Source organism: Hypomesus transpacificus, chromosome 9 (assembly GCF_021917145.1).
Source record: "Hypomesus transpacificus isolate Combined female chromosome 9, fHypTra1, whole genome shotgun sequence".
Taxonomy (NCBI): domain Eukaryota; kingdom Metazoa; phylum Chordata; class Actinopteri; order Osmeriformes; family Osmeridae; genus Hypomesus; species Hypomesus transpacificus.
In genome coordinates this window covers 7,796,455-7,808,301 of record NC_061068.1, presented here as the reverse complement: position 1 = coordinate 7,808,301, position 11,847 = coordinate 7,796,455, and the positions used below count along the sequence as shown (strand labels likewise).

General features: G+C 44.5%; 2 protein-coding genes across 2 annotated transcripts; both read left to right on the top strand.

Annotated features, from left to right (window-relative positions):
• Positions 1-456: 456 nt before the first annotated feature.
• On the top strand, positions 457-3,466 carry sla2a (Src like adaptor 2a). The gene is made up of 8 exons (XM_047025183.1): positions 457-695; positions 929-1,013; positions 1,185-1,278; positions 1,362-1,448; positions 1,920-2,023; positions 2,268-2,417; positions 2,612-2,744; positions 2,932-3,466. Exons 2-8 carry the CDS (start codon positions 941-943, stop codon positions 3,065-3,067), a joined length of 777 nt encoding a protein of 258 aa, XP_046881139.1. The 5' UTR covers positions 457-695; positions 929-940; the 3' UTR covers positions 3,068-3,466.
• Positions 3,467-3,561: 95 nt separating this feature from the next.
• trpc4apa (transient receptor potential cation channel, subfamily C, member 4 associated protein a) lies at positions 3,562-10,097 on the top strand. Its single transcript, XM_047025182.1, has 18 exons — positions 3,562-3,725; positions 4,999-5,127; positions 5,240-5,356; positions 5,500-5,557; positions 5,663-5,718; positions 5,961-6,089; positions 6,245-6,446; positions 6,590-6,778; positions 6,910-7,052; positions 7,139-7,270; positions 7,392-7,450; positions 7,536-7,721; positions 7,943-8,033; positions 8,275-8,415; positions 8,534-8,645; positions 8,843-8,955; positions 9,139-9,345; positions 9,523-10,097. The coding sequence occupies exons 1-18, from the start codon at positions 3,600-3,602 to the stop codon at positions 9,658-9,660; spliced, it is 2,328 nt and encodes a 775-aa protein (XP_046881138.1). The 5' UTR covers positions 3,562-3,599; the 3' UTR covers positions 9,661-10,097.
• Positions 10,098-11,847: the final 1,750 nt, after the last annotated feature.

The window sequence follows — 11,847 nt, the reverse complement described above, 5'->3', positions numbered from 1 at the left end:
AACCACAAGTCAGCTAAGCTATTTTTAGCTTGCCCTGAAAATAAATGTGCACTGTCTTGCGATACTGGTGTTTAGATAAGGTTTTCTCATACATGCAACAATTAAGGGATTGAGCATCTCATTGCAGACTGTTTTTCAGATGCTAAGCACACACGTCAGCCGCCACATATGTTGGCCCTAATACAAGTCTTCATGATTTTTTACTAATTATGGCAAGGCACTGTAGGCAACCATGAACATTCAAAGTCAAGCGTTTCTGTTTGGCTGATGATCAAAATTGTATGCTGACTGATACACTTTAAGTGTTTACACAACAACAAATCACTAAATGGAATGTTCCCTGAAATAACTTCAGAGTTTGTCTGTTATGAGGGTGTCAAGGTGTGTAGCATAACAGGAAGCAGTCGGAGTATGACATCAAGCCTTCCGTCATCGAGATAGTTGCAGTCTTCGGTTCTCATCAAAGCTCACCGCAGCTACGTAAACACACCAAACAGAGGAGGGACACATCTTCATTTAGTTGGACTGTTCAGGAGGCATGTGTGAGAAGCCAGTTTAGGTAATACACGTGAAGATGAACATGCAGACATAGTATGCAGACAGACAGACATTTATAATCTTAGTATCGGTATAGGACTTTGGCAAGAAGAAACCAGCTTCTCTGGGGTGGATCTAAAACCAGCTGTCTCAACAGAGTGAGTAGATATTTATTTGGTCTTGCGACAAATTTTGAATATGATTTGAGAGAGAAAAACTGGGAAAGTGGAAGTGTGTATGGAATTAACCATACAATTTTACATGATATGTCTTGCTTATATAGCCTGGTGTTTGGAAGTAAATGTACACTATACCAGGGGGGGGGGGGGGAATACCAATTTAATTATATCATATCATGATGAGAGCTCTTATAATTCCTTTCTTTGTACAGAACCAGGCAAAGATGGGAACCTGCCCAATCAAATGTCGAACTAACATAGCCCAACTGGAGCACATACCGGAGTCTGTATCATTGGGTGAGTTTCAGTCCAAGCTGTCTCAAATCAAGCCCAGCTTAATCTCCTCTAAACAATATAGACCCGTATCATTGCATAGCAATGTGCTGTACTTGAAATGTATCATATTGTAGTGTAGCACCTTTATGAACCGGTGAAGTTCCTGGTTTATGGTTCATGTTTTTCTTCCAGATGATCACATGGTGGTGTCCCTCTATAATTACCCATCTCATGGTGTCTCAGGCCACAGTATCCACACAGGGGAGAGGCTCACAGTAATATCAGAGTAAGTTACAAACATGCTTGACCTAACAGTGGTCCACTATACATGGTGGGCTCTTGACTGATCAGGGACTGCTCTGTCTACAGTGATGGGGATTTCTGTATGGTAAGATCAACAACAACAGACCAGGAATACTACATCCCCAGTGACTACACTGCCAAAGTGATAAAAAGGTCAGTCACTATGTCTACTACTATCAATTTACATAACAACCATAGCTTCTGTAAGCTACACATGTAACCTCAGACAAAAGGTAATGATGTCATTTCAGTAGTCTGGTCATAAACTGCTAATGGAGATTATGGGGTGATCTGGGCACTCCACTGATATGTGGGAGTGCCCATGTAGGTGGAATGTGTCCATCTGTAGGAATAATTCTGGAACATCAGTTACATATTTCTGCCTTAACGATTCAACTTTCAACATCTCAACTGAAGCACTCCTCCCCCAGTGGAGAGTGATGACAGATGTAGTTCCAGCGTTTAATTTGGACTGTCAGAGGCAGAAAATGAAATGAATCAATGTGCTATTATTTAATTTGTATTTTGAGTTGTATTGTTTTTTTTTTTGTATTACTGCTGTATAGTTCCTTTTCTGTGTCCTACAATCTTTATGTTTTACTATGTCCTTCTGTCTGTGGTCAGATGGCTGTTTATTAGGACGTGCAGGATGAAGGCAGAGGAGCTGTTATCCTTGCCCAACAACCACACAGGGGCTTTCATGATCCGAGAGAGTGAGACAGAACGAGGTAACTACTATTATTTTATTTTTTTGGTGCATCGTAAGTGGTGTCTGAACTTTCTGTCAAATTTCAAGAACACTTTCAAATGGTGAACTAGTGTTCTATTACCCTCCCAAATCAAGTGCCATCATCTAATTTGGCACTTTAACCTTATGTTTCATGTCAATAGTTAACCCACTGTAATTGTTGTACTTTAACAAAGACACCATGATGGTGATGGTAAGTAACCCTGTCCTGTGTTTGCCCACAGAATTCTACTCGCTGTCTATCCTTTGGAGGACGAGCTCAAACCGGAACTCGGTGAAGCACTACCGCATCTGTCGCCTACAAAATGGCTTCTTTTACATTTCCCCCAGTCTCACCTTCCCCTCTCTGGACCACCTGGTCGAACACTACTCAGGTGGGTACAAAAGATATTAGACATGGTGGACACAGGCCAAACAACAGGTGTAAATATAAATCTGACCTATAAACCATATATTATGATACAGCAGGACTGCTCAATGTAAGGTGTTCATTGGGTCTTGGGGCTGAACGAATGTCCATTTCCAATGGCATCCTCTCATTGTGGTATACTGCTGTTTCTTTTTCCAGAGTCAGCAGATGGATTGTGCTGTGTTTTGAAGGAGCCTTGCTTTATAGAGGGTTCTGACAGTGCTTCAGAGGTGAGCAGGTTGTTTCCAAGGATGATCAGGAGGCCCACCCTGAACTGGAAAGACGTGAGCAGGTGGGACATATTCATTTTCATTTTCCTTAGACCAGCAAGAAACACTGCCTATTAATGTAAATATGCCGTCAATTATGATAAATAATTTGATACTGTGCACAGTCAAAAGTGTAATTAGTGGTGGCTGTTGTAATGGGATTCATCAAGCTGACAGCTAACTAAAACTTTTGTTTCTCTCTCTTTTAAGCTCAATGATTTTCAGGAAGTCAAGAGTGGACTCACAAGACTCTTTGGTGAGCGAGGGCCTGAGGGAGGCCATAAGCTCATACCTCTTTATAACTGATGCTGGCTGTGAAGACTGTGCTGTGCGTTGGAACACCTGAAGAAACGGATGGAGATGCACAGAGTGATGTAGACATGTAGAAACAGAGGACATTTTACTGCACTGTTTTTGTCCAGCACAGCAAGGGGCTGAGAAAGAGGGGAAGCCTGATGCAATCAGAGCTCGTACTGAACCCTCTATGTCCTCCTTCAGCTCCAGTTAATACCCTGAAGAAGAAAAAAAAGATCTGTGGAGCTTGTGTGCTCTATACAATTATAAAACCATTATTATTATGTAAGGTTACACAGAACTGTACACAGGAACACAGAGGATTGTGCTGCATGTTGAATGTTGCTGTTTTTTTGTTTTTTTTGGTAAAGAAATTGTCAAACCTTATTTGTAGGTATAAACATCTATTAAAGTTTACTACACTAATACATTCATATGTTATGCCCACTGAGGTGCTTGTTGTCAAATAGCCTTTTATGTCCCATTGATGACGTGGCTCTGTCAATAGATGGCGCTAAAAGCATGAGAATATTTGATTAAAGATTAAGAACTTCCTGCTTGGAACAGTTCAGGAAGAAGTAATAATGGCGACGCTTCTGGGGTCCGAGTCCCCTTGGACTGGAGGAAAACGAAGGAGCCTAAATGGCAATATCATTGCAAAGATCAGGCAGAGTCAGATTGCAGGCCATAGTTTTAGCCGAGGAACACAGGTAAGACTAAATTAGCGCAATGTCTTAATGATGAAACGATCTGAGAGTAGGTCGATTCGAGCCTGGGACTTGCTTTAGCTAGAACCTTGACTAGTGCATGTTTCCCAGGCGACCGATAACGTATGCTACCCCCAGTTACTAGCTACCAGCCACCTAGCTGCAAAAGCAACGTGCAAAATAAGAGATTAACAGTCTCATGACTATTTATATAACATTATATCACTATCTGCGTAGAAACGAACTAACGTAAATAATGCTGTAACAACACCTGGCTACCGAAATATGCTAGCTAGGTCTTTGTTGATAGCGAGCTAGCAGCAGAGCTAGCTAGCCTAAGCTAAGCAACTAATAGTTTATATAGCTCACTAATGCAAGTTAGGTGGGTTCAAGCTACAAGCCATTTAAGCACTATTTGTAACTGTATTCTCTTGCTAACTGATTTTGAAATAAACCGTTTGGAATTTGGGTTTATTATTCAGACATCTGAGTTGCAAGGCCACTTGCTACAATACCTAGCGAGCTGGCTAAGGTAGCCGAGCACTGAGGTGATTACGTAATACACTAGCTCCAGTCTCACGAAAATAGCCTGACTCGCCAGTTAGCATTCGTTTACGTGAGATAGGTTGTTCATCTGCCTTAAATGGATACGATCCTGCTGTGCCATTTGGGTTGAGTCGACGTCATTAGATAGCGTTTTATACATGTATATACACAACGTTTTATACAACGTAATCGTTCATATATTTAGGACACGTTTCCAGCCAAATTGTAGGCTAACACTAGCCATGGCATACCAGTTTTGATAGCTGCTAGCAGGGACGTCACTAGAGATTCATGGATACGGGGGCTACACCCCTTCTAGGGGGTATGGGCATGCTATGGGCATATTTTTATAAGACCCTCAAAACGTATTTTCACGGTGTATTTTTAGTTACAGTTACAACAGCTGTCAAATCTACCTATCAAGAGGGTTAATTTTGGTCGAGGTTGGCTAAAAGTACACCTGTCTCATAGTTTGTGTTAGACATTGATCTAATATGCAAATCTAATATTATCCAAATAAAAAACTTAGAGCCCACTCTGTCCCCATTCACAAAAATATTATCGATTAAATAAAGCTTAATTCAGGTCATCTTGTACCGGTGGTGAATGTACCATGAGATGTACTTCAGTTTCAGCATCCCTTATCAGTGTTGTACTGTATTACAATAGTCTTGTAGGGTCTCTACTGAAATTCCACAGCATGCCTGCTATAACATGTATTATGTTGCAGCTTCCAGAGGCCCTGCTCCAGGAGAGGGACATGAGGGCGAAGTGGCATGGAATCCCTGTGCTGCTGCAAAAACTGTATGAGAGCAGCCACCTCAATAGCGACCTCTCCCACACTCATAACGTACTAAAGGTACCCTACAGGACATCACCATAACAATGCTCTGGGTTTTTTTAAATGCACCCCTTATGTCCCCAGTGATATTAGCGCTGTTGTAAGGATGCCTTGTCTGTGTTGTTGACAGGAACTATCATCCCTGCTTTCCATGGAGGCCATGTCCTTTGTCACGGAGGACAGGAAGGCAGCTCAGGAATCCACCTTTCCCAACACGTACACCTTTGACCTCTTTGGGGGAGTAGATGTAAGTTTGCTGTGCCCTGTGCAGTAGACTCTGGTCTGGTCTTGAGACAGGGAGCTTCCAGTTTGACGCTAGTGCGTCTTTTGAAGCTAAGAGATTGTCCTAGTTTTTTAATAGTACTTTATTTTCCCCTTTTATTCTCAAAGCTGCTTGTCGAGATCTTGATGAGGCCCACTCTCACAATGCAGAAAAAGAAACTGAAAAGTAAGCAACACTGATATTTGTAACTATCGTATAGTGTGATGATTGTACTCAGAGGGGATGTTAACCCTTTTTTTCACTTGCCTGTTACTGTGATTTTCCCTGTAGTGAATGACGACTTGGTCAAGGACTGCCTTAGTGTGCTGTACAACTGCTGCATATGTGTAAGTACCCACTTAAGAGAGGGTTTAGGTGCAAAGCATAGAGTTGGAGAATGTGTGGGGTTTTGATTACTATTCTTGGTAAAGGGAGAGCTTGTCAGTGACTTGAATGGTCATATTTCAATGCCTTGGCCCTTTTCATGCTGTCATCCATATACACAAATACAATACCTTATGGGTTATACAAAAAGTAAGTTATAACTGCTTTAAAAATATTACCGTACAAACTCTCATCGTATCCTCAGACGGAAGGGGTGACAAAAAGCCTTGCAGCAAGGGAAGACTTTGTCCTGTTTCTATTCACCCTGATGACCAACAAGAAGACCTTTCTACAGACTGCCACTTTAATCGAGGATATTCTAGGAGTCAAGAAGGTTAGAGCAGTTTATAAAATATAAATCAGAGGCTAGACTTGCTCAGCTTTCTGATGTTTTACCTGGCTCATAAGGCGCCCAGACATGGACCGTTATAGTTCAATCACCGTCATCCACAGTATCAGTGAATGTCTGTTGATCTGTCTTCGTTCCAGGAGATGATCCAGCTGGAAGGCATCCCTAACCTGTCCGGCCTGGTCCAGAGCTTTGACCAGCAGCAGCTGGCTAACTTCTGCCGCATCCTGTCCGTCACCATCTCAGAGCCCGACGTCGGCAATGACGATAAACACACCCTATTGGCAAAGAACGCGCAGCAGAAACGCAATGCCAGCCCCTCCCGTGCAGAGGTCAATCAAGGTAGGACAGGGACACCCGCGTTCTGTAAGAGTCGGACATGAAGGCGACAGATCCATATCACTGGTCCAATGTTTAGTTTGAATAGGCTAATGCTCTGATAGTGATCATTGTCTGATCCTGATCTTCTCTGTCCATGTTCTTAGTGACTCTGCTGAACATCCCAGGCTTCATCGAGCGCCTGTGCAAGCTGGCCACCAGGAAGGTGTCGGAAGCCACGGGGACATCCAACTTCTTGCAGGAACTTGAGGACTGGTACACATGGTTGGACAATGCCTTGGTGCTGGACGCCCTCATGCAGATGGCAACGGAGGAGGCCGAGCACAGCAGCACAGGTATGATCAGAGATAGGGCTCCATGCTGACCCTTAAATGCCCTCAAACCCCTTTTGTTCTCTTGGGACCGTTTCTCCTCCTGGTTGTCTCCTGAGACATGTTAAGAATGTTTGGGGTTTTCGTGCCTACAGAGTCATCAGACGAGAGCTCCCTGGCCACAAGTCCTCTGAGACATCGCCTGCCCCAGTCCATGAAGATCGTCCATGAGATCATGTACAAGGTGGAGGTGCTCTACGTGCTGTGTGTGCTGCTGATGGGCCGCCAGAGGAACCAGGTGAGGTGGCTCCCTGGGCAGGGCTGGAGGACGAGGCCTGGAGCTGGTAGTGGGACGTGTCTAACTGATGTCACCGCCCTCTGCAGGTGCACAAGATGCTGGCTGAGTTTCGTCTGATCCCAGGCCTCAACAACCTCTTTGACAAGCTGATCTGGAGGAAGTACACCTCATCCAATCACGTGGTGCATGGGCAGAATGAGAACTGTGACTGCAGTCCGGTAAGTTATCCTCCCCTACTTGGCTGTGTCTAGAAATCGAACCCTTCTTGCCTTCCAGTCAAGTACCATACAATGTAGCAATTGATATTCTCGCACACTTGTATTTTGTCCCCCCCCTTAGGAAATCTCCTTTAAAATACAGTTCCTGAGGCTATTGCAGAGCTTTAGTGACCACCATGAGTAAGTGACCTTCAGCAAACGGACATGATGACTTTCAAGTTCTGTGGCCACCGTTGCAGGAACAAACCTTTTCCTCTCTTTTCAGGAACAAGTACCTGCTTCTGAACAGTCAAGAGCTGAATGAGCTGAGTGCCATCTCTCTAAAGGCCAACATCCCTGAAGTGGAGGCCCTGGTGAACACCGACAGGAGTCTGGTGTGTGACGGGAAGAAGGGTCTCCTCACCCGCCTGCTCACCGTCATGAAGAGGGAGCCCCCCGACTCCTCCTTCAGGTCAGCGTCACATGGGTCCAAGCTTGAGATGTGGAAGCAGGACTGTGCCACATTCTGTCTCAAGGCCCAAATCAAAGCCATCCTAGTAACTCAGAAAGCAATAACCATCTCACCTCACTGTCCATCTTGGTATAGTATCCTACTCAGCGGTGTGTCTTAGTGATGTGCTGGAAATGGTCAGTTGTTCTCAGCTTAACCAGTGTCCTGTACTTGTGTTGTAGGTTCTGGCAGGCGCGGGCGGTGGAGAGCTTCCTCAGAGGAGCCACCTCCTACGCAGACCAGATGTTCCTCTTGAAGAGAGGCCTGCTGGAGGTGAGCAGGATGTCATCTCTGGTGATTTGGTGTATACCACCACTTAAAATCTATAGCACCAGCAAGACTGGCTGTGTCTTAAGGATCTGGCCTGCATCGTGTGTTCATGACCCACAAGCTATGATCTGAGGTCAATGGCTAATGTTGCTGTATTGTCGGGCCTGGAAGCGACGGCTGTTTAATGGCTGCAGGGATGTTTTGATGTTACTGTTGGTGTTGATGTTGGTGTTCACCTCCACAGCACATCCTATTCTGCATCATCGATAGTGGCTGTAAGTCTAGAGATGTCCTGCAGAGCTACTTTGACCTGCTGGGGGAGCTCATGAAGTTCAACATTGATGCCTTCAAGAGATTCAACAAATACGTCAACACAGAAGAGAAGGTAGAGACGGCACCTGCACCCAGACTAACCCTGTCTTCCCTTAGCCCTCAGGGTCTCAGAACATACATGGAGCCCTGTGTGTTGGTCAAATGGTTCCTAAAAAGCACTTCCTGTGTAGTTCCAGACCTTCCTGACCCAGATCAACAGTTCCCTGGTGGACTCCAACATGCTGGTGCGCTGCATTGTCCTGTCCCTGGATCGCTTTGAAAGCCAGACAGAGGATGTGAAAGGTAAAAACAAAAAGGCTTTTTTTTTCTTTTTTTTTTTCTATCGATTTATATAATTTATTCATTTTGCAGACGCTTTTATCGAAAGCGACATACAAGTAGTGCATCTAGAAAGTGAAGGACAGAAGAAACTCAAGGATGACTATGTTTTGGAGAGTGTGTATAGACTGCATGTGTGGCTGCCTGCTGTGCTCCTGCAGTGGTGGAGGTGCTGTCAGAGTGCTGTCTGCTGTCCTACATGGCCCGAGTGGAGAACAGACTGGCTTTCCTCTTCAGGCTGGTCAACATCATCAACGTTCAGACTCTCACACAGGTCTGAACTCACACACACACACACATACTCTTTTATCTTTCTGTAATCTCTATTTCATTCACTGACTTAAGAACTGAAGAAATAATCTATGTTTTGAATACAACATTGAATTAAATAATCCTTGTGCTATGAGCCGGCTAACATACCTCCTAACCTTGGCCTGTCCTCACTGTCCTGACCCAGGAGAATGTCAGCTGTCTCAATACCAGCCTGGTGATCCTGATGCTGGCCAGAAGGAGGGGAAAGCTTCCCTTCTACCTCAATGCCCTCAGAGAGAAGGAATATGCTGAGAAGTACCCCGGCTGCCTGCTCAATAACTTCCACAACCTGCTGCGCTTCTGGCAGCGCCACTACCTCAACAAGGACAAGGACAGCACCTGTTTGGAGAATGTGAGTGTGTGGCCCCCTCCATAAAGATAACATGTTTGGCCCTTTCCGTTGTAGGAACGAGATTAGCCTTGGCTCACCCGCTCTTGAGTTTCTTGATTCGGTAAGGCCGATGCATTGCATGTTGTCCTCTCTGGAGAGCTGGGCTTGGTTGGTCTAACTTCTGTCTCTCCCTCTCAGAGCTCCTGCATCCCCTTCAGCTACTGGAAGGAGACCGTGTCAGTGCTGCTGGGTTCAGACAGGACTTCTCTGTGTGCCATAGCCAGCTACATTGATGAGCCATTCATGGACCTGGACAGGGACCTGCTGGAGGATTAACGCCCCCCCACCCCAGGGGCCATGAGGCCAGGCCTGGCTGGGATGGGTGGGGGTGGGGGAGGGGGTTACTGGGGGTATGGACGCCTAATGTTGGTGATGACTCCACGGAGCCAGGGCAGGGGTCAGTCCTCACCCAAAGACCCGGAAGTGCTCTGTTTCATGTGTGGGGATGCAGAGAGCCATGCTGTCTATAACCTGGCTCAGAGACTATTACTAGAGACAGGAAGGACACACTTGGCTGTCTTCACTCTTTTGTATGAATTGGAAGAGATGAGACTGGCTGTCCTTTAAAGACCCCCCCCCCCTACAGAAGAATCAAGACATTTAATGGACCTTGAAATACCCATGTTGGTGGTTTAGGTGGAAGCAAACATTTTTATAAATATGACATGCATCACAAAATATATGGGGAAAATATATATGTATGATTCAACAAAGTATATATAATTCAGAAAATGTTGGTTTGTTTTCACTTGGACATGAGTGGCGGAAGTGGGAGTCTCGGTGTCTTTTAAGGCTGGTGTTGACTTTGACCCCTCAGGTCACACGCCTCATGTACCACATCCCTACTACCTGGTTGATCTGTGTGGACACCGTTGGCTGTAGGGCTGTCTTACACATGATGCGGGGCGTGTTCAGGTGTTGAATGAATGAAAACAATGTTTTCATTGAACTGTAAGTAGGTTTCCTTTCCTAGATGACTATAGTTGACTGGTGCTTTTTGCCGTTTCTCAGCGCGTCCAGGTAGCTTGTGGACCTGCTGAAATATGTCATACTTAACTGGACTCCCTCTCACGTCATGCCATCTTTTCTCACAGAGAATGCTTCATTCATCTAGTTCAATCTTTTGTTCTTTTTGTGGATATTGTTTTTTGGTTTTCCTCCTTTTCAAACATTAGGTTTTAGTTCTTGAGAAGTTGTAGAATAAAACAAACATTGCACCTTTCGGAATTGTTTTAAATGTTTGTTGTATTTTAACAAATAATTTGTTAAGACATTTGTTTTCATTTTGTATCAGACTTTGTATCCATGGAGTGAAAGGTGGAGTGGTAAGAGAATAAACTATGCAGGCTCTAGTGTTAAAAACCCAATATCTGTGTCCCAGTTAAACCCTATCTGTGTCCCAGGTATTGCACTGGTCCTAAAACTGCAGCATGACTAGCCTTCAACCAAACATCAGCATAAGATGCATCACTTGATTGTGTCCTGTCTGCCACCTTACACCAGAAGTCATACCAACAGCCTAGAATTTGACAATCTGAATCTGTCTTTTTGTGATGGGTATGTGCTTGGCCTCGCTTGGAATGGAATGGCTGGGGGATGGTAAATGGGTATTTTAAATGCTCAAATGTGATGTTGCCATGGAAATGGAGCACTTTGCACATATCCCATGAAAAGAAAGTGAACCCAAGAAAATGTCAAAAATGAAAGAGCTACCTCATTTTTCAGTACCACATTGATTTAACCACTTTTCCGCAATAGCAGGTTGTACAATGACTTTACCCATTTGTATGTTCACAACTGAATGTATGAGAGCTCTCTGTTCCTGATCTGGTGGAGCCCAGTGCGAGCCACTGGGAGTGCTGAGCCTCGCTCCCTCTAGTCTGTAGGCTCCGGCCTGTTCTGTCATGTGCTCTCCTCACACTGCAGTGGCGTGACGTTCGCTTGTCTTTTGAGATGCAATCATCAAGCACCAAGAGTTAGGAAGTGCTTGTGTTACTGTACTGTGAGTGGTGGTGCTTGGGGGGGTCTTTATACAAGTGCTTTTCTCTCAATCACTTTCTTAGAACGCCATGTCATGTAAGGTTTTTATGCGGCCAGGTCCTTAGTGAAGCCTGGAGCGTCAGAGTGACACTGATTCATCCTGACTTCAGGTTCATGGTTCCAGTCTGTGGACTGTGATCTGTATGAAGTTGTTACCTTTTAGTGATGCCACAGCCTGTTTAAAACCCATTTCACAGCCAAAAGCAGACCTTTTTGATTGACTTTAGACACATTTAGATTCTAAGCTAAAATGCAGTGGACAATTCTTCTAGAAACTGCCACTTGTCAACCAGAACTTGAAAGGTTTTTAGATTTGGATTGTGTGAGATTGTGTAAACCCTGTATTGGATTTTATGCAAACTTGGTCCAAGTGTTGAGGACTGATTTGAGTTATTTGTTTGTTTGCTAAACGAATGCTTGTTT